The sequence below is a fragment of the Ranitomeya variabilis genome, chromosome 4 (genome assembly GCF_051348905.1).
Source record: "Ranitomeya variabilis isolate aRanVar5 chromosome 4, aRanVar5.hap1, whole genome shotgun sequence".
NCBI classification, from domain to species: Eukaryota; Metazoa; Chordata; class Amphibia; order Anura; family Dendrobatidae; genus Ranitomeya; species Ranitomeya variabilis.
Genome location: NC_135235.1, coordinates 725,964,470 through 725,991,909, shown reverse-complemented (window position 1 = coordinate 725,991,909; position 27,440 = coordinate 725,964,470). Strand labels below are relative to the sequence as shown.

The 27,440-nt window shown below is 43.5% G+C and overlaps 2 protein-coding genes across 2 annotated transcripts in view; one reads left to right on the top strand and one right to left on the bottom strand.

Moving 5' to 3' along the window:
• Positions 1-27,440, top strand: part of LOC143768245 (uncharacterized) — a 524,156-nt gene that overhangs the window by 140,445 nt on the left and 356,271 nt on the right. The window lies entirely within an intron of this gene.
• LOC143766683 (uncharacterized) overlaps positions 12,710-27,440 on the bottom strand; it is a 40,284-nt gene continuing 25,553 nt past the window's right edge. Inside the window, exon 7 of the mRNA XM_077254536.1 lies at positions 12,710-16,376. Coding sequence (XP_077110651.1) covers positions 14,599-16,376 — 1,778 coding nt within the window. The 3' untranslated portion in view covers positions 12,710-14,598. The remainder of the gene's footprint in view (positions 16,377-27,440) is intronic.

Genomic DNA, 27,440 nt, shown 5'->3' with positions numbered 1-27,440 from the left:
CAGTGGAAACTCCCCAATTCTACCTGAAACCCTAACCCAAACACACCCCTAACCCTAATCCCAACGGTAACCCTAACCACACCCCTAGCCCTGACACACCCATAATTCTAATCCCAACCCTAATCCAAACGTAAATGTAATCCAAACCCTAACCCTAACTTTACCTCCAACCCTAGCCCTAACCCTAACCCTACCCCTCACCCTAACCCTAAACGTGACTGAAATACGTGTCACTAAAATACGTGTCACTAAAATACGTGGCACTGAAATACGTGGCACTGAAATACGTGGCACTGAAACACGTGGCACTGAAACACGTGGCACTGAAACACGTGGCACTGAAACACGTGGCACTGAAACACGTGGCACTGAAATACGTGGCCCTAAAATACGTGGCACTGAAATACGTGGCACTGAAATATGTGGCACTGAAATACGTGGCACTGAAATACGTGGCACTGAAACACGTGGCACTGAAATACGTGATACGTGGCACTGAAATATGTGGCACTGAAATACGTGGCACTTAAATACGTGGCACTGAAATATGTGATACGTGGCACTGAAATACGTGGCACTGAAATACGTGGCACTGAAATACGTGGCACTGAAATACGTGGCACTGAAATACGTGGCACTGAAATATGTGATACGTGGCACTTAAATACGTGGCACTGAAACACGTGGCACTGAAACACGTGGCACTGAAATACGTGGCACTGAAATACGTGGCACTGAAATACGTGGCACTGAAATACGTGGCACTGAAATACGTGGCACTGAAATACGTGGTACTAAAATATGTGGCACTGAAATACGTGATACGTGGCACTGAAATACGTGGCACTCAAACACGTGGCACTGAAATACGTGGCACAGAAATACGTGGCACTGAAATATGTGGCACTGAAATACGTGGTACTAAAATATGTGGCACTGAAATACGTGATACGTGGCACTGAAATACGTGGCACTGAAACACGTGGCACTGAAATACGTGGCACTGAAATACGTGGCACTGAAATACGTGGCACTGAAATACGTGGCACTGAAATACGTGGCACTGAAATACGTGGCACTATGACTGTCAGAAAATGTTCATTAAACGGTTAGGGGTGAGGTTAGGGGTAGAGTTAGGGTTAGGGTTTGGATCCCTTTATCACCTTGATGGTGGTGGGTGGCTTTTCAGTGTGTTTTCTGTTTTTTTTCGATAAAAATGCATGCGTTTTTAACGCAAACAAACGCATGTGCTTAAAAACGCAAGAAAATACTGCAGGTTGTATTTCTGAAAATGAACGCATGCAGAAAAAAACCGCATGCGTTTGAAAACGCGACCAAACGCGTACAAAAAAACCGCATGCGTTTTCAATGTCAAATATAGGGAAAAAACGCATGCGGTTTTTTGTGCAAAAAACGCTGCAGACAAAAACGCAAGTGTGAAACCAGCGACGCTTTTTATAGCAAAAAAGTTTTTGCGTCTCCACATTTTGAGACCTATAATTTTTCCACATTTTGCTCCACAGAGTCATGTGAGGTCTTGTTTTTTGCGGGACGAGTTGACGTTTTTATTGGTAACATTTTCGGACACGTGACCATTTTTGATCGCTTTTTATTCCGATTTTTGTGAGGCAGAATGACCAAAAACCTGCTATTCATGAATTTCTTTTGGGAGAGGCGTTTATACCGTTCCGCGTTTGGTAAAATTGATAAAGCAGTTTTATTCGTCGGGTCAGTACGATTACAGCGATATCTCATGTATATCATTTTTTTATGTTTTGGCGCTTTTATACGATAAAAACTAAAATATAGAAAAAATAATTATTTTGGTATCGCTTTATTCTCAGGACTATAACTTTTTTATTTTTTTGCTGATGATGCTGTATGGCGGCTTTTTTTTTGCGGGACAAGATGACGTTTTCAGCGGTACCATGGATATTTATATCAGTCTTTTTGATCGTGTGTTATTCCACTTTTTGTTCGGCGGTATGGTAATAAAGCGTTGTTTTTTGCCTCGTTTTTTTTTTTTTTTTCTTACGGTGTTTACTGAAGGGGTTAACTAGTGTGGCAGTTTTATAGGTTGGGTCGTTACGGACGCGGCGATACTAAATATGTGTACTTTTATTGTTTTGTTTTTTTTATTTAGATAAAGAAATGTATTTATGGGAATAATATATTTTTTTTATTATTATTTATTTAGGAATTTTTTTTTTATTTTTTTTTACACATGTGGAAAAATTTTTTTTTTACTTTTTTACTTTGTCCCAGGGGGGGACATCACAGATCATTGATCTGGCAGTGTGCACAGCACTCTGCCAGATCGACGATCTGCTGTGCAGGGCTGCAGGCTTTCCAAGTGTCTGCTCTGAGCAGACACTCGGTAAGCCACCTCCCTCCCTGCAGGACCCGGATGCCGCGGCCATCTTGGATCCGGGACCTGCGGCGAGGAGGGAGGTAGGAGACCCTCAGAGCAACGCGATCACATCGCGTTGCTCCGGGGGTCTCAGGGAAGCCCGCAGGGAGCCCCCTCCCTGCGCGATGCTTCCCTATACCGCCGGTACACTGCGATCATGTTTGATCGCGGTGTGCCGGGGGTTAATGTGCCGGGGGCGGTCCGTGACCGCTCCTGGCACATAGTGCCGGATGTCAGCTGCGATATGCAGCTGACACCCGGCCGCGATCGGCCGCGCTCCCCCCGTGAGCGCCGCTGATCGATGATGACGTACTATCCCGTCGGCGGTCATACGGGCCCACCCCACCTCGACGGGATAGTACGTCAAATGTCGGGAAGGGGTTAAAGGTAAACAATGATCCTGGGGAATGAATGCCAAGGGTGGGGGCACATTTCAGGAGTGGAGAGATATTTACTTTGTCCCTCACAGTCTTCCATAGTGTATTGCAGTCCCTCTATGGAGACATTGGGGTCAGCGTGTACTCTAGTCCGCTAGCCGAAATCGCATGGACCAGAGCTCATCCCACTGAATGACCTCTCTCTTTTTACCGTGTGCATAACACTACTCAGACAACACAGGATGAGGATAAAACAATGTGGCAATTCTTTATTGAACCACAAAACAGGCAAATAACACATAGATAAGTGTTATGAATATTCGCGCTGATACACCTAGGTAAAATTGAAAAATGACTGGTTAACAGTGTGAGCTAGCTTTGGGCCTTGTAGAGCCAGCTTTGGGCCTTGTACCTGTTCACACCAGTCAGTACAAAGAGGACCCATAAGATAGTATAACATATAGAATGATCTGTGGGCAGTGTGGATAAAGGGGAGAAGTGAACAGGATTAATATACTGTAGACCTTGTGCCTATTCACACTAGTTTAATTGTGAAAGATGCCCAGTTAGTTGTTCATGCATATAAATACTGGTAGGTACTGTTAGATAAAAGGGCTGTATTCATTAACCCCTATTTCCACAAGAAAAAGTTATGCAATTATACGCAATAAAGAACAATACATATTCATTATGATAATAACAAAAGAGAAACCTCACTAAACGCACAAAAAAATCAATAATCTATAAAAATTGACAGAGATAGAGGCGTTCAAAAATAGGACAAAATTAGTAGTTCTACGTCTATAAGCATGAGAACATATACACAATAAGACGTATATATAGAACAAAGTATAAAGTTTATTAAACAGAAAAGAGACAATACACCAAGATAAAAATAGCCACTGGTGTCTGGAAAAATCAGACTAGATCTGAGTGGCACCACATTGGGTAGGGGGCAAAAATACAAAAACGAGTAAATGGCATAAGGTAACAATGTTATACTAGGTAAAAACACCCACATGTCCAAAAAAGACAGTCTGAAATAATACATTTAACAAAAAAATTTTTTCACCATAGCTGCATCTATATATTAGAAAAAGGTCACAGTATAAAGAGATTAATGATGACAAGACCGCCACATACTGCCAATAAATATCAAGGATACTACATAATGATGACAAAAATGCCTTACCAATACCCAAATAATGGTGCCACTTCCCCTACGCGCGTTTCGGCGGCGTGCCTTTGTCACTCCCCCTGACGAAGGCACGCCGCCGAAACGCGCGTAGGGGAAGTGGCACCATTATTTGGGTATTGGTAAGGCATTTTTGTCATTATTATGTAGTATCCTTGATATTTATTGGCAGTGTGTGGCGGTCTTGTCATCATTAGTCTCTTTATACTGTGACCTTTTTCTAATATATAGATGCAGCTATGGTGAAAAAAATTTTTGTTAAATGTATTATTTCAGACTGTCTTTTTTGGATATATGGGTGTTTTTACCTAGTATAACATTGTTACCTTATGCCATTTACTCGTTTTTGTATTTTTGCCCCCTACCCAATGTGGTGCCACTCAGATCTAGTCTGATTTTTTCCAGACACCAGTGGCTATTTTTATCTTGGTGTATTGTCTCTTTTCTGTTTAATAAAATTTATATTTTGTTCTATATACGTCTTATTGTGTATATGTTCTCATATTCATTATGATGCACGGGGTCTATTAAAGGTAGATGTTTCAAGTCACCATATCCAGTGCCAGACCCCCATGTTTTACAACTAAATGTTTAGAGAAAGGGTCGCCTGTTTTCCGAAACACATTGGTTTGAATGGTCATTACTACGTTCCGTACCTATTTAAAGTCACGCGGACATCACATGGTCTAACACATGACACAGGCCCTGCTCCAGCCGCAGCAATTGCCTTACCGGCACGTGGAGTACACAGGAACTGAGACGCGTCATCGGAACCTGCACTAGCCACAATGATAGCAGTATCGAGGCGCAGCACCGAGTCATTGTGACGGGACCACCACTGATCTTAGAAGATACTGAACAGAGATTTGCTGGCACTGGCTGGGGCTGCTCTCCGCTATTTCTCTTGTTCAATTGCCTGGCAGGCAACAATTTAAGGAAGACATTTGATCCTTCAGTGCTGAGACTGAGCCATATTCTATATGGTAGCAGTCAGACTAACACTGCTTTTACCGTACCAACATCTACCTATAATACACTCTGTGCAGCATAAGGTAAATGCATTGTTCTTTATTGTGAAATTCAAAAAAATATGGAGTCAAAACTACTGTCTACAAAATAAAAAAAGCATTTATTAAATAGCAATGTCACATAATAAAGTAAAAGTTACAAAAGTACAATTAGATACATATAACCATCACATGGGTATCAAAAGAAGGACACAGGTAAAGAGTCCAGAAAACCACACTGATAAAGTAGAGTCCGACCAGAGGATTCAAGTTCTTAAGGCTAGTAAGCCTTATAATGAAGTATATGTAGGTCTTAAAAAAACACTAGTCAGATAAATGAGCCCAAGATTGATCCTCATCCATAATGGTCACAGTCTGGAAGCGGACTGCCAGCCCCTCTTCCACACTGCGACCAATATGGGTCAGGATCAATCTTGGGCTAATTGATCTGAATAGAGGTTTTTAAGACATACATGTACTTCATTATACGGCTTATTAGCCTTAAGAACTTGAATCCTCTGGTCGGACTTTACTTTATCGGTGTTATTTATTTAATAAATGCTCTTTTTGTATTTTGTAGACAGTAGTTGTTCGAATTTTGCATGTAATCAGGAGTACCTGTCAATATTTCTAGATTTTGTATGACACTTATTGCTTTGATCTATATATTTACATTGTTCTTTATTGTGTATAATTGCATAACCTTTTCTTGTGGAAATAGGGGTTAATGAATACAGCCCTTTTATCTAACAGTACCTACCAGCATTTATATGCACAACTAACTTTTACAATTAAACTAGTGTGAATAGGCACAAGGTCTACAGTATTTTAATCCTTGTTCCTACCCCCCTTTATCCACACTGCCCACAGATCATTCTATATGTTATACTATCTTATGGGTCCTCTTTGTACTGACTGGTGTGAACAGGTACAAGGCCCAAAGCTAGCTCACACTGTTCACCAGTCAATTTTCAATTTTACCAAGGTGTATCAGCGCGAATATTCATAATACTTTAGTTTTCCGTTAATTGTCTTATTCGCTGCAGATAAAACCTTAACACTTGCGCCACTATTTTCATTTTATACTTCTAAAAAACACATAGAACAGTACCAGCAAAATACCCAAGATGGTGCAAATTACAGTCTCACACACTGACTCCCTGGGATAAGAGCAGCTGTGGCTTCAGAGCTTCCAGTGCCAACTACCTCGACCTCTCCCTCAGACAAAGAGGAGGTAACGACAAGCTGAGGAAGCTGACAGTCCATTGAGGTACAAGGCCAGGTGCCGGGAAGGTCACAACCTGGCTTCTCTGAACATCTCCATGGAGCCAGTTGACCGGTGAGTCCCATTCTTGGCTTTCACAAATGTATCCACGGGCCTCCGGTGACCGTTGGGTCCAAATCCTGACTACCCCAAATGCATTCACGGGTTCAGTGATTGTCAATGACGCAGATGTATTTTCTTTCAGCCGAGGCCTGGCTGGCATCCTGTAGAATATCAGATCTGTGTCACTCGTGATAGAGCCAAGATCTGGCAGCTATCCTGTAAAGTGTTCCTAGCTGTGGTTATGTAAAGAGTCTCTAGTTCTTTGGATCTCTTGGCTGTCTGGATGTATATTATTATAGGCATATCCCACTAATATAGCTCACAACTGTTGTCTTTCAAGCCAGCATCCAGAGGTCAAGAGGAAGACGTGATGAGGTTAACTCGTATCGTTTGACCATTTAATCTATTTGCATAGTTCTTATTCTTTTGTTTTGTAAGTCAACAAGCCACAAGACCCACACAATGGTCATTCAATAAATAAAGCAAACATCCATTGTTCAATGATCCTGCATCAGTGTCTTGCAAAGAAAGCAGACAATAAGTTGTAGATACTGATGTAAGAGGCAAACATTAGCCATTTAAAATGATAAAAAATCAACGTTTAAGACTCATGACAACAGCGTATGGTTTTTGACCAACTGAAGAACAATTGCAAAAATTCTAAAGTCGTAATATAAATAACAGTCTATTCCTCCTGGCTTACTGAAAATAGACATCTGGTTAATTAAAATAAAATGTGTCATCATACCCTCATTTAAATTTTTGCTAGACCTTGCACTTAGTGCATAGACTTTTGTTGTGAACTATATTTCTGGGCTCCCTCTTGTGGTCACTAGCGGTATGGCATTAGTATTGTTTTTCCCCAGGCTGGCACTCACCTGGTTCGTTAGGCTATGGGTGTTCCTATTTAGTCTTCCTGGAAACTCAGTCTTGTGCCTGGTATCGATGTAATCAGTCCATCTCTGTTTTCTCCTGACTCCTGGCCATCTGATTTTTGCAAGATAAGCTAAGTTCTGCTTTCTTATTTTTGTTTATTTGCATTGTTCTTATTTTTGTCCAGCTTGTTTAAAATGTGATTCCTCATTTTGCTGGAAGCTCTAGGGGGCTGATATTCTCCCCCCACACCGTTAGTCGGTGCGGGGGTTCTTGGATATTCAGCGTGGATGTTTTTGCAGGGTTTTTGCTGACCGCATAAGTCCACTTTCTATTTTCTGCTATTAATATTAGTGGGCCTCTCTTTGCTGAATCTAGTTCATTTCTACGTTTGTCTTTTCTTCTTACCTCACCGTTATTATTTGTTGGGGACTTGTATTCACTTTGGGGTACTTTTCTCTTGAGGCAAGTGAGGTCTGATTTTCTCTGAAAGGGTTAGTTAGTTCTCCGGCTGGCGCGAGACGTCTAGAATCAACGTAGGTACGTTCCCCGGCTACTTCTAGTTGTGTGCTAGGATCAGGTATGCGGTCAGCCAAGTTACCACCTCGTTATGAGCTGGTTTTTGTGTTTGCAGACTTAGCTGGAACTCCTGAGATCCTCTACCTTTAGGATCATAACAGTATTCCAGGCCAAAAAGCGAATATTTAATGCATTGCAGAAGCGGGATTAAAAGAAAAGAAGTTCTGAGTTTTTTTTCTTCTTCCCCTTTTTCTCTGAGTGGCTTGAAGCTCTGCTGCAGACATGAATGTTCAGACTCTGATTACTAGTGTGGATCAGCTTGCTGCACGAGTGCAGGGCATTCAGGATGTTGTTACTAGTAGTCCTATGTCAGAGCCTAAGATACCTATCCCTGAGCTGTTCTCTGGAGATCGATCTAAAAAATTGAATTTTAGGAATAATTGTAAATTGTTTCTATCTTTGAGATCTCGTTCGTCTGGAGACTTTGCTCAGCAAGTTAAAATTGTTATCTCCTTCTTGCGGGGCGACCCTCAGGATTGGGCTTTCTCATTGGCGCCAGGAGATCCGGCATTGGCAAATATTGATGCGTTTTTTTCTGGCGCTCGGATTGCTTTATGAGGAGCCCAATCTTGAAATTCAGGCAGAAAAAGCGTTGCTGGCTATCTCTCAGGGCCAGGATGAAGCTGAAGTGTATTGCCAAAAATTTCGGAAATGGTCCGTGCTTACTCACTCAATGGAATGAGTGTGCTCTGGCCGCAAATTTCAGAAATGGCCTTTCTGAAGCCATTAAGAATGTGATGGTGGGTTTTCCCATTCCTACAAGTCTGAGTGATTCTATGGCTCTGGCCATTCAGATTGATCGGCGTTTGCAGGAGCGCAAATCTGCTAATCCTCTGGCGGTGTTGTCTGAATGGACACCTGACTCTATGCAATGTGATAGAATTCAGACTAGAGCCAAACGGCAAAATCATAGACGTCAGAATGGGTTGTGTTTTTACTGTGGTGATTCTACACATGTTATCTCAGCATGCTCTAAACGTCTAACAAAGGTTGTTAATCCTGTCGCCATTGGTACTTTACAGCCTAAATTTATTTTGTCTGTGACTTTAATTTGCTCATTGTCTTCCTACCCTGTTATGGCATTTGTGGATTCAGGTGCTGCCCTGAGTCTTATGGACTTGTCGTTTGCCAAGCGCTGTGGTTTTGTCCTGGAGCCTTTAGAAAATCCTATTCCTCTTAGAGGAATTGATGCTACGCCATTGGCGGAGAATAAACCGCAGTATTGGACGCAAGTGACCATGTGCATGACTCCTGTACATCAGGAGGTGATTCGTTTTCTTGTTCTGCATAAAATGCATAATTTGGTCATTTTGGGTCTGCCATGGTTACAGACCCATAATCCAGTTTTGGATTGGAAGGCTATGTCTGTGTCAAGTTGGGGTTGTCAGGGAATTCATTGCAATTCCCCGTTGGTGTCTATTGCTTCTTCTACTCCTTCTGAAGTTCCTGAGTTTTTGTCGGACTATCAGGATGTATTCAGTGAGTCCAGGTCCAGTACCCTTCCTCCTCATAGGGACTGTGATTGTGCTATAGATTTGATTCCTGGTAGTAAATTTCCTAAGGGACGATTATTTAATTTATCTGTACCTGAGCATGCCGCGATGCGTTCTTACATAAAGGAGTCTTTGGAGAAGGGACATATTCGCCCATCCTCTTCCCCTCTTGGTGCGGGATTCTTTTTTGTGGCCAAGAAAGACGGGTCTTTGAGACCTTGTATAGACTATCGTCTTCTGAATAGAATCACGGTCAAATTTCAGTATCCTTTGCCACTATTGTCTGACTTGTTTGCTCGGATTAAGGGTGCCAGTTGGTTCACCAAGATAGATCTTCGCGGTGCGTACGACCTTGTGCGCATTAAGCAGGGAGATGAATGGAAAACTGCGTTTAATACGCCCGAAGGTCATTTTGAGTACTTGGTGATGCCTTTTGGGCTCTCTAATGCTCCTTCAGTATTTCAGTCCTTTATGCATGACATCTTCCGGAAGTATCTGGATAAATTTATGATTATTTATCTGGATGATATTCTGTTTTTTTCTGATGATTGGGATTCTCATGTAAAGCAGGTTAGGATGGTGTTTCAGGTTTTGCGTGATAATGCTTTGTTTGTGAAGGGCTCAAAGTGTCTCTTTGGAGTGCAGAAGGTTTCCTTTTTGGGTTTTATTTTTTCCCCTTGTACTGTGGAGATGGACCCAGTCAAGGTCCGAGCTATTCATGATTGGACTCAGCCCACGTCTGTTAAGAGTCTTCAGAAGTTCTTGGGTTTTGCTAATTTTTACCGTCGTTTTATTGCTAATTTTTCTAGCGTTGTTAAACCTTTGACGGATATGACCAAGAAAGGTTCTGATGTTGCTAATTGGTCTCCTGCGGCCGTGGAGGCTTTTCGGGAGCTGAAGCGCCGGTTTACTTCGGCGCCAGTTTTGTGCCAGCCTGATGTCTCACTTCCCTTTCAGGTTGAAGTAGATGCTTCTGAGATCGGTGCAGGGGCTGTTTTGTCGCAGAAAGGCTCTGGTTGCTCTGTGATGAGACCATGTGTTTTTTTTTCCAGGAAATTTTCGCCTGCTGAGCGGAACTATGATGTTGGTAATCGGGAGTTGTTGGCTATGAAGTGGGCATTTGAGGAGTGGCGTCATTGGCTCGAGGGAGCTAAGCATCGTGTGGTGGTCTTGACTGATCACAAAAATCTGATGTATCTCGAGTCTGCTAAGCGCCTGAATCCTAGACAGGCTCGTTGGTCGTTGTTTTTCTCCCGTTTTGACTTTGTGGTCTCGTACCTGCCTGGTTCGAAGAATGTTAAGGCTGATGCTCTTTCTAGGAGCTTTGTGCCTGACTCTCCTGGAATCTCAGAGCCAGCTGGTATTCTTAAAGAGGGAGTAATCTTGTCAGCCATTTCTCCAGATTTGCGACGTGTGCTGCAGAAATTTCAGGCTGATAGACCTGACCATTGCCCACCTGATAGACTGTTTGTTCCTGATAAATGGACCAGCAGAGTTATTTCCGAGGTTCATTCCTCGGTGTTGGCAGGGCATCCTGGGATTTTTGGTACCAGAGATTTGGTGGCTAGGTCCTTTTGGTGGCCTTCCTTGTCGCGGGATGTGCGTTCTTATGTGCAGTCCTGTGGGATTTGTGCTCGGGCTAAGCCTTGCTGTTCTCGTGCCAGCGGGTTGCTTTTGCCCTTGCCCGTCCCGAAGAGGCCTTGGACACACATTTCCATGGATTTCATTTCAGATCTTCCGGTGTCTCAAGGAATGTCTGTCATCTGGGTGGTGTGTGATCGTTTTTCCAAGATGGTCCATTTGGTGCCCTTGCCTAAGTTGCTTTCCTCTTCCGATTTGGTTCCTTTGTTCTTTCAGAATGTGGTTCGTTTGCACGGCATTCCTGAGAATATCGTGTCTGACAGAGGATCCCAGTTTGTGTCCAGATTCTGGCGATCCTTTTGTGCTAAGATGGGCATTGATTTGTCGTTTTCATCAGCCTTTCATCCTCAGACTAATGGCCAAACGGAGCGAACTAATCAAACGCTGGAGGCTCATTTGAGATGTTTTGTTTCTGCTGATCAGGATGATTGGGTGACTTTCTTGCCATTGGCTGAGTTTGCCCTTAATAATCGGGCTAGTTCTGCTACTTTGGTTTCGCCCTTTTTCTGCAACTCTGGTTTTCATCCTTGTTTTTCCTCGGGTCATGTTGAGCCTTCTGACTGTACTGGGGTGGATTCCGTGGTGGATAGGTTGCAGCGGATTTGGAACCATGTGGTGGACAACTTGAAGTTGTCACAGGAGAAGGCTCAGCGTTTTGCCAACCGCCGCCGCGGTGTGGGTCCCCGACTTCGTGTTGGGGATTTGGTTTGGTTGTCTTCTCGGTATGTCCCTCTGAAGGTTTCCTCTCCTAAGTTTAAGCCTCGCTTTATTGGTCCTTATAAAATTTTGGAAGTCCTTAACCCGGTGTCTTTTCGTTTGGATCTTCCGGTGTCATTTGCCATTCATAATGTGTTCCATAGGTCTTTGTTACGGCGGTACGTTGTGCCTATGGTACCTGCTGTTGAGCCTCCTGCTCCGGTGTTGGTTGAGGGCGAGTTGGAGTACGTGGTGGAGAAGATCTTGGATTCTCGTCTCTCTAGACGGAGGCTTCAGTATCTGGTCAAATGGAAGGGCTATGGTCAGGAGGATAATTCCTGGGTGGTCGCCTCTGATGTTCATGCGGCCGATTTGGTTCGTGCCTTTCACGCTGCTCATCCTGATCGCCCTGGTGGTCTCGGTGAGGGTTCGGTGACCCCTCCTTAAGGGGGGGGTACTGTTGTGAACTATATTTCTGGGCTCCCTCTTGTGGTCACTAGCGGTATGGCATTAGTATTGTTTTTCCCCAGGCTGGCACTCACCTGGTTCGTTAGGCTATGGGTGTTCCTATTTAGTCTTCCTGGAAACTCAGTCTTGTGCCTGGTATCGATGTAATCAGTCCATCTCTGTTTTCTCCTGACTCCTGGCCATCTGATTTTTGCAAGATAAGATAAGTTCTGCTTTCTTATTTTTGTTTATTTGCATTGTTCTTATTTTTGTCCAGCTTGTTTAAAATGTGATTCCTCATTTTGCTGGAAGCTCTAGGGGGCTGATATTCTCCCCCCACACCGTTAGTCGGTGCGGGGGTTCTTGGATATTTAGCGTGGATGTTTTTGCAGGGTTTTTGCTGACCGCATAAGTCCACTTTCTATTTTCTGCTATTAATATTAGTGGGCCTCTCTTTGCTGAATCTAGTTCATTTCTATGTTTGTCTTTTCTTCTTACCTCACCGTTATTATTTGTTGGGGGCTTGTATTCACTTTGGGGTACTTTTCTCTTGAGGCACGTGAGGTCTGATTTTCTCTGAAAGGGTTAGTTAGTTCTCCGGCTGGCGCGAGACGTCTAGAATCAACATAGGTACGTTCCCCGGCTACTTCTAGTTGTGTGCTAGGATCAGGTATGCGGTCAGCCAAGTTACCACCTCGTTATGAGCTGGTTTTTGTGTTTGCAGACTTAGCTGGAACTCCTGAGATCCTCTACCACTAGGATCATAACAGACTTTATGAGTCTAGAAGTCCCACTTCCTAACAATTTTAAAAGAATGTTTATGAGACCCTCCTTGATGTCTAATACAGGGAGTATCAGAGTCCTTCTTCCTACTAATTTTTGGAAGTTCTTGCATTGTCCGCATAGGATTTGTGATTTTCAGAGTCCCTTCATAAATTAAACAGGATGTGTCCCACTATGTCACACACCACATGTCCAGATAAGGTATTAAAATGTTAAAATTACATTTACAGTGAATGCTTTTTTTACCATTGAAATCAATGAGAAAATGGAAAAATGCAGCAAAGAGGTTACGTGTAAACACAAAGTAAGGGGTGAAGGAAGCTTTTTTTTTCTCTATTTTAAATTGCCTTATATACTGTACAAGAACGAATGTTTTCATTTGGATAAAAAGTGGCGTAATACTCCAACAACATTGATCCCAAAAGAGACCTGAGAGTCAGAGATGCATCCAGCCATCTTCCCCATGCTGTTCTCATTCCAATTTAGCGCAGTTTTCCTCCATTTCAGCAATTTTCCTGCCCCCTCAGTCTTCCTGGAAAAGTCTGCTGAGCATGCGACCTGTTGACTCAAATATCGAGCACTGAAGTATTTTACCGCTGGCTCATAGCTAATAATGACTGCTATCTGTGTGGGATTTTTGATGTTTAAAAGGGTTGTCCACTACTAGGACAACCCCTTCTTATTCATCATGATTTTTTACTTATTTAACCCCTTAAGAACCAGGGTTATTTCCGTTTTTGTGTTTCCATTTTTTGCTCCCCTTCTTCACACAGCCGTAGCTTTTTTATTTTTCCGTCAGTATGACCATGTGAGGGCTTGTTTTTTGTAGGACAAATTGTACTTTTGAAAGGCATCATTGATTTTACCATACCATGTAAGGGAAAATGGGAAAAAAATCCAAATGCGGTGAAATTTTAAGAAAAGTGCAATTCCACAACAGTTTTTTTTATTTTTCTTTACCATGTTCACTAAATTCTAAAACTGACCTGACATTATGATTCTCCAGGTCATTACAAGCTCACAGACACTAAACTTTTTTATTTAAGTGGTGAAAACAAATCCAAAGTTTGTAAAAAAGAAAAAAAAAATGTTGCCATTTTCCGAGACCCATAGCGTCTCCATTTCTCGGGACCTGGGGCTGGATGAGGGCTTATTTTTTGCGCACCGGTCTGATGTTTTTATTTATACCATTTTGGTGTAGATACGATCTTTTGATTGCCAGTTAATGCATTTTTTTGCATTTGATTGCAATGTTGCAGCGACCAAAAAAACCTAATTCTGGCGTTTCAATTTTTTTTCTCGCCAGACCGTTTACTGATTGGATAACTTCTTTTTACATATTGATAGAGCGCGCGATTCTGAATGCAGTGATCCCAAATATGTGTATATTTGTTTTTTTATTTTTATTTTTTGAATGGGGCGAGAGGGGGTGATTTAAACTTTTATATTTTTGTATTTTTTAGTATTTTCAAAAACATTTTTTTTTACTATCCATCTGCTCCAATAGTCCCCATGGGAGACTAGAAGCAGCACTTGTCTGATTGCTTCTGCTACATAGAGCAGGGCTGCAGCCCTGCTCTATGCAGCAGATATGCTCACTTGCCATGAGCGCCGACCGCTGGGCGATGCTCATAGCTATACGGCTATGACAACCACAGGAGTCTCCTGCTGACCCCGGGTTGTTATGCCAACCCATTAGCGACCAGCGGTCATGTGGGAGGATTCTATCCATCATTGGACGTTAAGGGGTTAAAATAAAAATATTTATAGTTACCTCCCATGCTGGAGGGGCTTCTCCCCTGTGTGGATTCTATGATGTTTAACAAGTTGTGATTTCTTCACAAAATGTTTTCCACATTCTGAACATGAGAAAGGCTTCTCCCCTGTGTGAATTCTCTGGTGCCTAACCAAATCTGATTTCTGGTTTAAATATTTTCCACATTCTGAACAGGAAAAAGGCGTCTGCCCTGTGTGAATTCTCTGGTGCCTAACCAAATCTGATTTCTGGTTTAAATATTTTCCACATTCTGAACAGGAAAAAGGCGTCTGCCCTGTGTGAATTCTCTGGTGCCTAACCAAATCTGATTTCTGGTTAAAATATTTCCCACATTCTGAACAGGAAAAAGGCGTCTGCCCTCTGTGAATTATCTGGTGTCTGACAAAATCTGATTTCTGGTTAAAACATTTCCCACATTCTGAACAGAAAAAAGGCTCCCCTGTGTGGGTTTTCTGGTGGCTAACAAGATAGTCTTTCCTGTTAAAACATTTCCCACATTCTGAACATGAAAAAGGCTTCTCCCCTGTGTGGGTTTTCTGATGGCTAACAAGATTCGATTTCTGGTTAAAACATTTCCCACATTCTGAACAGGAAAAAGGCTTCTCTCTTGTGTGGGTTTTCTGGTGGCTAACAAGATTCGATTTATGGTGAAAACATTTCCCACATTCTGAACAGGAAAAAGGCTTCTCCCCTGTGTGGGTTTTCTGGTGGATAACAAGATTTCGTTTGTGGTTAAAACATTTCCCACATTCTGAACAGGAAAAAGGCTTCTCTCCTGTGTGAGTTTTCTGGTGGTTAACAAGACTCACTTTCCTGGTAAAACATTTCCCACATTCTGAACAGGAAAAAGGCTTCTCCCCTGTGTGAGATCTATGGTGTCTGATAAGACCCGATTTATCTAGAAAACATTTCCCACATTCTGAACAGGAAAAAGGCTTCTCCCCTGTGTGGGTTTTCTGGTGGCTAACAAGATTGTATTTCCAGGTAAAACATTTCCCACATTCTGAACAGGAAAAAGGCTTCTCCTCTGTGTGGGTTTTCTGGTGGCTAACAAGATTCGATTTCTGGTTAAAACATTTCCCACATTCTGAACAGGAAAAAGGCTTCTCTCTTGTGTGGGTTTTCTGGTGGCTAACAAGATTCGATTTCTGGTTAAAACATTTCCCACATTCTGAACAGGAAAAAGGCTTCTCCCCTGTGTGGATTTTCTGGTGGATAACAAGATTCACTTTCCTGGTAAAACATTTCCCACATTCTGAACAGGAAAAAGGGTTCTCCCCTGTGTGGGTTTTCTGGTGTTTAACAAGATTCACTTTCCTGATAAAACATTTCCCACATTCTGAACAGGAAAAAGGCTTCTCTCCTGTGTGAATGCTCTGGTGACTGACAAAATCTGATTTCTGGTTAAAACATCTCCCACACTTGGAACAAGAAAATCTATTGTCTGCTTTGTGAAGTTTTTGTTGCTTGAGAAATGACTTTTCTAGGGGAAAACTATTTCCATATTCTGAAAATGAAAATGTCTTCATTGCTTTAGGAGCAGTTCGATTTTTAATGCTTATTTTGTGACTTTGATTTTCATTAGTACTAGGTAATGAATCAGAAGACAGGACCTGTTCCAAATGATCAGATGACAGATCTTTGCTGTGAAGGGATGATGGTGTATTTGGAGTAATGGCATTCACTTCAATTGTATCCTGTGGGATCTCAAGATTCTCTGATTTAAACATTGAAGATGTCGGCTGTCCTGCTGATCTCCTGGTACGGTCATCTGCCAAGAATAAAACCAATTATTATTTTAGAATAAAAGATCCTTGAATTCTATATTTTTGAACATTTCTACTTAAAAACGGTCTGTAAAAATGGCAAGTTATGCAAAATTATTGAATTATTCACCAAGACAATGACAGTTTACAGTTTACTAGACTGTGCTCAAAGCACATTAAGCATCCATGCTTTTGGAATTACTATAGTGAGAAGAAACCACTTATTTTACGGCATGTGTATCTCCTGGAGCACAATCTGGGCACTATGTGTTGGGTAATAACTTGGGATATTTGCAATTTTCACTTTCCAACATCCACTGCGCGTGCTAACATCTGGAAACTGCAGTGCAGTCAAAATAGTCACTATTTCTATAGATTAATTTATTGAGGGTTATAATTTACAAAATGGAGTCACTTTATAGAGATTTCATCAGATCTGGTTTTCTGCAATTTTGTCATATTAGGGATTCTGCAAATGGTGTGCCCCATCTCCTCTGCGATCTGCTCCTGCAACGCCTGCTTCGGACACCAGATGCGGCTTACTAATTCTGCAGGTGATGCTGGTAACAGAGGTGGGGTTGGAACCAGAAGCTCTTGGCGGTGCAGGCTCTTCCCAGCCACTAAGATTAGGGTGCCTGGAATATGTAGTACCATCCAGTCTAGCAGTATGGGTGTGTGTGTATTCAGCTGCAGTAATCTCTTCCCTGTTTTAGCCAATTGGAAAGCACCACACCTTTTTTAATCAGATATATTTGTATTAACCATAACAAGATTTACAACAGATCACATGTTCATACGTATTTTATGTTTTACAGTAAATTAACCCCCCGATGGAGACGATATCAGGAGCAAACAATAATTCGTCCATAGTTGGCAATATCAAACAGAGTTCCAGTTTACTATAATTTGTACTCTATAATACTATATACTGGTATAGCATTAATTAATCCTATCCAACCACGGCTGCCATAATTTATGGAAGAAATCCAGCTTGTCCCTCCTGGTGTAAATGCTTTTCTCAAGCTCAGTTATGTGGTTCGTTTGAGCAATGAATTCACGTCTGGACGGAGGCTCCTCTCTAACCCAATATTTTGCAATCAGTTTCCTTGCAGCAAACAATAATCTTGCAATTACAATTTTAGTCGCATTGTCAGTTAATATTTCCTCCACATACCCTAATATACATATCAATGGATCCCTAGGAATAACGTACCCATACACCACTACGATACAGTTCAACACTACAATCCCATAGGAGGACAATCTGGGACAATGCCAAAGCACATGCAATATGTCCGTCTGAGATTGCGAACACCTTGGGCAATCAGAATTGGACTTCAAAAGCACCACACCTTACTACAGCTTGAAGCATATTGCCGGAATCTGCCAGATACAGCCTTGATCTCCTCTAGTTCAGTCCTCTGTGCTCAGCTCCCGGCTTGTGTATTTGTTTCCTGTTGTGACCCCGGCCTGTTTACTGACTACTCCTATGTCTCCTGAGTTATTATTTTCTCTGGCCTCTAGGTTCTGACAAGGTTATCTGTCTATTCTTCTTCCCATCTTACTCCACAGAACAGCAGGTAACACTGTGTCCCAAGCCTAGGGGTCTCTGTGCAAGTCCAAATCCATGTAGAGGGGTTAAAGAAGTTAAAGGGTAATGGGCAAAATTGTGACTATAGACAATAACACATCTACTGAAATGATCAAGCTGAACAATCATCCTCAGGAAAAAAAAAATGAGTAGTGGTGAAACTTCTCTGGAGTAATTGGAGTATGGGACTTGGTGGCTCTAAGCAATATAAACTATCGTAAGGACCAATATTTTCTGTCAGATAAATGTCAAGAAGAAATATTAGACATTAAAATAGAACTTTTTATAATAGTGCAGAGCTGAGGGATCTTAAATTTAGATCTCAGGTATTTGGTAACTGAAACCTTTTTCTAAACACTACCAGGGAGTTACAGACTCGGGTAAGTGAGGCAGGCCGATCCCACCACATTCAAACTATCATGCAGAATGAACATGTAACAAAAAAAAAAAAAAGTTACATTCTCAACAACAACATATGTATGAGGGGAGAACTCCAACACTAAACCGGAGTTGCACTCATTTATGGTGGACTACTGAAGCTACTATGAGTCCTGACCAGAAGAGTAGAGAAAGTATTAGCGCCCCCATTTCAGGAGAGATTACTGCTGAATTAACGTATATACTCGAGTATAAGCCGACCCGAGTATAAGCCGAGACCCCCAATTTTGCCACAAAAAACTGGGAAAACTTAATGACTCGAGTATAAGCCTAGGATGGAAAATGCAGCAGCTACTGGTAAATGTCAAAAATAAAAATAGATACCAATAAAAGTAAAATTAATTGAGACATCAGTAGGTTAAGTGTTTTTGAATATCCATATTGAATCAGGAGCCCCATATAATGCTCCATACAGTTCATGATGGGCCCCTTAAGATGCTCCATACAAAATACGCCCCATATAATGCTGCACCAATGCTGATTATGGCCCCATAAGATGCTCCATACAGTCATTTGCCCCATATAATGCTCCACAAATGCTGATTATGGCCCCATAAGATGCTCCATAAAGTCATTTGCCCCATATGCTGTTGCTGCAATAAAAAAAAAAAAAAAAAAAATTACATACCTCTCGTCGCTCTGGCCCCCGGCACTTACTATATTCACCTGCTCCACGTTCCACCGCTGCCAGCCGCCGCTACGTTCCCCGTCCACTGCACTGACTGCTCAGGCAGTGGGCGGCGCACACTAATAGCGTCACCGCGCCCTCTGACCGGAGCATCAATGCAGTGGACGGGGAACGTAGAGGCGGCTGGCGACGGTGGAACGGGGAGCAGGTGAATATCGCGCACTGCTTATACTCACCTGCTCCTGGAGCGGTCCCTGCTTCCCTGACGCCGGCAGCTTCTTCCTGTAGTGAGCGGTCACATGGTACCGCTCATTACAGTAATGAATATGCGGCTCCACCCCTATGGGAGTGGAGTCGGGTCCATATTCATTACTGTAATAAGCGGTACCATGTGACCGCTCACTGCAGGAAGAAGCTGCCGGGGCGACCAGGGACACCGTGCCAGGAGCAGGTGAGTATGCTTAGACAGCTGCCACTCCACCTCCCCTGCCGACCCTGGGAATGACTCGAGTATAAGCCGAGAGGGGCAATTTCAGCCTAAAAAAATGGGCTGAAATTCTCGGCTTATACTCGAGTATATACAGTATTTAGGATTGAAAACATAATGGAATTTATGACATGGAGTGAATCCATGAAACCAGGGCTCGAGCCATGCCAACACATCTCCTGCAGGCGTGAATAAATGTACAGTGGGTACAGAAAGTATTCAGACCCCTTTACATTTTTCACTCTGTTTCATTGCAGCCATTTGGTAAATTCAAAAAAGTTCATTTTTCTCCTTAATGTACACTCTGCACCCCATCTTGACTGAAAACAAAACAGAAATATAGAAATTTTTGCAAATTTATTATAAAAGAAAAACTGAAATATCACATGGTCATAAGTATTCAGACCCTTTGCTCAGACACTCATATTTAAGTCACATGCTGTCCATTTCCTTGTGATCCTCCTTGAGATGGTTCTACACCTTCATTGGAGGCCAGCTGTGTTTAATTAACCCCCGAAGCCTTTTTCAGTTTTGCGTTTTCGTTGTTCACTCCCCTTTTTCTCAGAGACAAAACTTTTTTATTTTTCCATCAATATGGCCATGTGAGGACTTGTTTTTGCGGGACGAGTTGTACTTTGAATGACACCATTGAATTTACCATGTCGTGTACTAGAAAACGGGAAAAAATTCCAAGTGCGGTGAAGTTTAAAAAATAAAATTGCAATCTCACACTTGTTATTTGTTTGGCTTTTTTGCTACGTTCACTAAACTGACCGGCCATTATGATTCTCCAGGTCATTACGAGTTCATAGACACCAAACGTGTCTAGGTTCTTTTTTATCTATGTTTTGAAAAAAAAAAAAAAAAAAAAAAACTTTGTTAAAAAATAAAAATTGCGCCATTTTCCGATACCCGTAGTGTCTCATTTTTCGTGATCTCGGGTTGGGTGAGGGCTTTTTTTTTGCGCGCCGAGCTGACGTTTTTAATGATACCCTGTTGGTGCAGATACGATCTTTTGATCGCCCATTGTTGCATTTTAATGCAATGTCGCGGCGACCAAAAAAACATAATTCTGGCGTTTTGACTTTTTTTCTCGCTATGTCGTTTAGCAATCAGATTAATCCTTTTTTTTATAGATCAGGCGATTCTGAACACAGCGGCGCCAAATATGTGTATGTTTGATTTTATTTTTATTGTTTTATTTTGAATGGGCGAAAGGGGGCTGATTTGAATTTTTATATTTTTAAAAACTTTTTTTGTTTTACTTTTGGCATGCTTCAATAGTCTCCATAGGAGACTAGAAGCTGCCTCAACCCGATCGGCTCTGCTACATAGAGGCAATGTTCAGATCATCTCTATGTAGCGGATTTACTCACTTGCTTTGAGCGCCGACCACTGGGTGGCGCTCACAGGAAGCCGTCACTAATAACGATAGAGGTTTCCAGGAGACCTCAGATTGTCATGCCAACACACCGGTGACCCGCGATCACCTCACCTGACGAGTTGTCACCAGTATGCGTATTTCCTTTGCGATTGCTAGAAGCGAAATTTAAATGCCGCTTCAGAGTTTGACAGCGGCATTTAACTGGTTAATAGCCGTGGGTGGATCTCGATTCCACCCGTGGCTACTGCGGACACATGTCAGCTGTTCAAAACAGCTGACATGTCCCCGCAAAGATGTGGGCTCACCGCCGTAGCCCACATCAAAGGGAGGAAGTCTGACATAGGCGTACTATTACGCCCGATGTCAGTAAGGGGTTAAACTGATAGGAATTGGTTTGGAAAGGCACACACCTGTCTATATAAGACCTCATAGCTCACAGTGCATGTCAGACCAAATGAGAATCATGAGGTCAAAGGAACTGGCCAAGGAGCTCAGAGACAGAATTGTGGCAAGGCACAGATCTGGCTAAGGTTACAACAGAATTTCTGCAGTACTCAAGGTTCCTAAGAGCACAGTGGCCTCCATAATCTTTAAATGGAAGAAGTTTGGGACCATCACAAGTCTTCCTAAACCTGGCCATCTGCCAAATTGTGCAATCGTGGGAGAAGAGCCTTGGTGAGAGAGGTAAAGAAGAACCCCAAGTTCAGTGTGGCTGAGCTCCACAGATGCAGTAGGGAGATGGGAGAAAGTTCCACAAAGTCAACTATCACTGCAGCCCTCCACCAGTCGGGCCTTTATGGCAGAGTGGCCCTGAAGCAAGAGTTTGCTAAAAAACACATGAAGGACTCCCAGACTATGACAAATAAGATTCTCTGATCGGTATGTGTGGAGAAAGTCAGGCACTGCTCATTACCTGCCCAATACAATCCCAACAGTGAAACATGATGGTGGCAGCATCATGCTATGGGGGAGTTTTTCAGCTGCAGAGACAGGACGACTGGTTGTCATTGAAGGAAACATGAATGCAGACAAGTACAGAGATATCCTGGATGAAAACCACTTTCAGAGTGCTCTGGACCTCAGACTTGGCAGAAGGTTCACCTTCCAACAAGACAATGACCCTAAGTACACAGCTAAAATAACAGAGGAGTGGTTTCAGAACAACTCTGTGACCATTCTTGACTGGCTTAGCCAGAGCCCTTACCTAGACCCAATTGAGCATCTCTGGAAAGACCTGAAAATGGCTGTCCACCAACGTTCACCATCCCACCTGACCAAACTGGAGAGGATCTGCAAGGAAGAATGGCCGAGGATCCCCAAATCCATGTGTGAAAAACTTGCATCATTCCCAAGAAGACTCATGGCTGTACTAGCTCTAAAGGTGCCTCTACTCAATACTGAGCAAAGGGTCTGAATACTTAAGACCATGTGATATTTGTTTTTCTTTTTTAACCCCTTCCCGACCTTTGACGCCACGTAGGCGTCATGAAAGTCGGTGCCAATCCGACCCATGACGCCTATGTGGCGTCATGGAATGATCGCGTCCCTGCAGATCGGGTGAAAGGGTTAACTCCTATTTTACCCGATCTGCAGGGAGAGGTGGAGTTGTACTTCAGCCCAGGGGGGGTGGCTTTGCCCCCACGTGGCTACGATCGCTCTGATTGGCTGTTGAAAGTGCAACAGCCAATCAGAGCAATTTGCAATATTTCACCTATGAAAATTGTGAAATATTGCAATCCAGCCATGGCCGATGCTGCAATAGCATCTGCCATGGCTGGAAATCATGTTCTGCCCCCCCCCCCCACCGTCCCCGATCTCCTCCCCAGTCCTCCGTTCTGTCCGATACCCCCCTCCGTCCCCCTGTCCGCTCCCCCGTGCTCCTGTCCGCTCCCCCCCCTGTGCTCCGATCCACCCCCCCGCCACCCCCTCATACTTACCGAGCCTCCCGAAGTCGGTCCGTCTTCTCCCTGGGCGCCGCCATCTCCCAAAATGGCGGGCGCATGCGCAGTGCGCCCGCCGAATCTGCCGGCCAGCAGATTTATTACAAAGTACATTTTGATCGCTGTGGTAGGTTCTATCACAGCGATCAAAATAAAAAAATAATAAACCCCCCCCTTTATCACCCCCATAGGTAGGGACAATAATAAAATAAAGAAAATATTTTTTTTTTCTTTTTCCACTAGGGTTAGGGTTAGAACTAGGGGTAGGGTTAGGGTTAAAGTTAGGGTTACGGGTAGGGTTAGGGTTATGGCATGTGCACACAGTGCGGATTTGGCCGCGGATCTGCAGCGGATTGGCCGCTGCGAATTCGTAGCAGTTTTCCATCAGGTTTACAGTACCATGTTCACCTATGGAAAACCAAATCCGCTGTGCCCATGGTGCGGAAAATTCTGTGCAGAAACGCTGCGTTGTATTTTCCGCAGCATGTCAATTCTTTGTGCGGATTCTGCAGCGTTTTACACCTATTCCTCAATAGGAATCCGCAGGTGAAATCCGCACAAAAAAACACTGGAAATCTGCAGTAAATCCGCAGGTAAGATGCAGTGCCTTTTACCTGCAGATTTTTCAAAAATCGTGCGGAAAAATCTCACACGAATCCGCAACGTGGGCACATAGCCTTAGGGTTAGGGTTGGAATTAGAGTTAGGGTTGGAATTAGGGCTAGGGTTGGAAATAGGGTTAAGATTAGGCTTGTGGTTAGGGTTACGGATAGGGTTAGGGGTGTGTTGGGGTTACAGTTGTGGTTAGGGTTGGGATTAGGGTTAGGGATTAGGGTTCGGATTAGGGTTAGGGTTGGAATTAGGGTTACGGGTGTGTTGGGGTTAGGGTTGTGGTTAGGGGTGTGTTGGGGTTAGGGTTGTGATTAGGGTTATGGCTACAGTTGGGATTAGGATTAGGGGTGTGTTGGGGTTAGTGTTGAAGTTAGAATTGAGGGGTTTCCACTGTTTAGGCACATCAGGGGTCTCCAAACGCAACATGGCACCACCATTGATTCCAGCCAATCTTGCGTTCAAAAAGTCAAATGGTGCTCCCTCCCTTCCAAGCCCCGACGTGCGCCCAAACAGTGGTTTACCCCAACATTTGGGGTACCAGCGTACTCAGGACAAACTGGGCAACAACTGTTGGGGTCCAATTTCTCCTGTTACCCTTGCAAAAATAAAAAATTACTTGCTAAAACATAATTTTTGAGGAAAGAACAATTATTTTTTATTTTCACGGCTCTGCGTTATTAACTTCTGTGAAGCACTTGGGGGTTGAAAGTGCTCACCACACATCTAGATAAGTTCCTTCGGGGGTCTAGTTTCCAAAATGGGGTCACTTGTGGGGTGTTTCTACTATTTAGGCACATCAGGGGCTCTGCAAATGCAACGTGATGCCCGCAGACCATTCCATCAAAGTCTGCATTTCAAATGTCACTACTTCCCTTCCGAGCCCTGACGTGCGCCCAAACAGTGGTTTACCCCCACATATGGGGTACCAGCACACTCACAACAAACTGGGAAACAAATATTGGGGCCCAATTTCTCCTGTTACCCTTGTGAAAATAAAAAATTGCTTGCTAAAACATCTTTTTTGAGGAAAGAAAAATGATTTTTTATTTTCACGGCTCTGCGTTGTAAACTTCTGTGAAGCTCTTTGGGGTTGAACGTGCTCACCACACATCTAGATAAGTTCCTTCGGGGGTCTAGTTTCCAAAATGGGGTCACTTGTGGGGGGTTTCTACTGTTTAGGCATATCAGGGGCTCTGCAAACGTAACATGATGCCCGCAGACCATTCCATCAAAGTCTGCATTCCAAAACGTCACTACTTCCCTTCCGAGCCCCGGCATGTGCCCAAACAGTGGTTTACCCCCACATATGGGGTATCAGCGTACTGAGGAGAAACTGGACAACAACTTTTGGGGTCAAATTTCTCCTGTTACCCTTGCAAAAATAAAAAATTCTGGGCTAAAAAAATATTTTTGAGGAAAGGAAACACATTTATTATTTTCACGGCTCTGCGTTATAAACTTCTGTGAAGCACTTGGGGGTTCAAAGTGCTCACCACACATCTAGATAAGTTCCCTTGGGGGTCTAGTTTCCAAAATGGAGTCACTTGTGGGGAGTTCCTACTGTTTAGGCACATCAGGGGCTCTACAAACGCAACCTGACGCCCGCAGAGCATTCCATCAAAGTCTGCATTTCAAAACGTCACTACTTCCCTTCCAAACCCCGACATGTGCCAAAACAGTGGTTTACCCCCACATATGGGGTATCAGCATACTCAAGAGAAACTGGACAACAACTTTTGGGGTCCAATTTCTCCTGTTACCCTTGGAAAAATAAAAAATTGTGGGCTAAAAAATCATTTTTGAGAAAAGAAAAATTATTTTTTATTTTCATGGCTCTGCGTTATAAACTTCTGTGAAGCACTTGGGGGTTCAAAGTGCTCACCACACATCTAGATTAGTTCCTTGGGAGGTCTAGTTTCCAAAATGGGGTCACTTGTGCGGGAGCTCCAATGTTTAGGCACACAGGGGCTCTCCAAACGCGACATGGTGTCCGCTAATGATTGGAGCTAATTTTCCATTCAAAAAGCCAAATGGCGTGCCTTCCCTTCCGAGCCCTGCGGTGCGCCCAAACAGTGGTTTACCCCCACATATGGGGTATCATCGTACTCAGGACAAACTGGACAACAACATTTGGGGTCCAATTTCTCCTATTACCCTTGGGAAAATAAAAAATTCTGGGCTAAAAATCATTTTTGAGGAAAGAAAAATTATTTTTTATTTTGACGGCTCTGCGTTATAAACTTCTGTGAAGCACCTGGGGGTTATAAGTACTCACTATGCATCTAGATAAGTTCCTTGGGGGGTCTAGTTTCCAAAATGGGGTAACTTGTAGGGGAGCTCCAATGTTTAGGCACACAGGGGCTCTCCAAACGCAACATGGTGTCCGCTAACGATTGGAGCTAATTTTCCATTCAAAAAGTCAAATGGCGCTCCTTCCCTTCCGAGCCTTACCATGTGCCCATACAGTGGTTTACCCCCACATGTGAGGTATCGGTGTACTCAGGAGAAATTGTCCAACAAATTTTAGGATCCATTTTATCCTGTTGCCCATGTGAAAATGAAAAAAAACTGAGGCTAAAATAATTTTTTTGTGAAAAAAAAGTACTGTTTCATTTTTACGGATCAATTTGTGAAGCACCTGGGGATTTAAAGTGCTCACTATGGGGGGCGTGGCCTAGCTGAGCATGGGAACAGTCGCATCTTTATGGAGCTCCTACCCAGCGCTGGTTACCCACAGAATTTAACCATCTAAAGACCGAGAAAATAATCCCCCTTGGTGGACATAAGGTCGGGCCGGATCCTAGAACAGTTTGTAGGGGACTGGGGATCTCATCCCTGCACGGAGCCCGGGTACTGAAGAGAAGGAGGGAGAGAGTGGCGGCGCCGCCATCTTCAGCAGCATCACGAGCTGATCTTCACCAGACTGCAGAGGACACAGGGAGGTACGAACTTCCCCCCTCTCCTCACACTGGGACTAACCGTTCACGCGGCTCACTGCTTATCAGCGGGGACGGCCCCTTCAGCCTGACACCTCTGGAGGTGTCTCACATCTTGCCGCACTGCCTTTGCAGCCACCCGACCTCTGAACCTTATAGCACACTCCACTGAACACAGCGGTCGATAATACAGCTGGACAGACTCACCTCATGTGGCGGCGCTTCTTTCCCCCGGCGGTCTGGTAGAGACCCTGGGCACTTCCCTGACGGCGACAACGTGAAAGCTGGGATTTTCCCGCCAGTCCCGGCGCCATCTTAGATCTGCCACATAATACAGGAGGAACCCCTGCGCGCTTGACAGGTGGGCTGTGCCGGTCTGGAATCGTCCTCCACCTGCAGCTTATAGCTACTTCCTGCTCGTTGCCTCCTGATCCCACACATCCATCTGCTCAGTGGCTGGGGGACTGGGGAGACCGTTTGTAGCAGGAGCACACATTACATCTGCTGTGCACTAATAAAAGGAGATATATCTGGTGCTGAGGCCCCTCCTCACCTACTGTCTATAATTGCACTATATCTTCTGCTCTCCCATACCTTTTTGTTTATATCCAGCTACAGCTTAATTAATACAGTAACTTCCAGCTGCATTGAGAAATGGAATGTCTCCTAGACTTTTTCCACTGCAAGGCAGACATCTAGTGCCCAATCTCAGAACTGGTGATACATTTTATAATACACAAAAAAGTCTCAGCGAACCACCGATCGTCCCCACTACTACAATAGCGACACTTAGTGTCCATGTTGAGCTCTAATTCTGTGCACATTATGAGGATTATCTAAAAAATCCTCTTCACAGAGGCGCATGTGCGGTTTTCAGCGGTGACAGTCATGTCTTGCTGATCTCCGCTACCCGACCTACCTATTTAGGCCCTAATCAGCATCTGAATTACACCAATCACACCGCAACTGGACTCACTGCTCTCTCAGGAGACTCTCCTGGCGATGCCTAGGAAGGGAGGTGCAGCACAAACACCAAGCCGTAATATCGCAGATC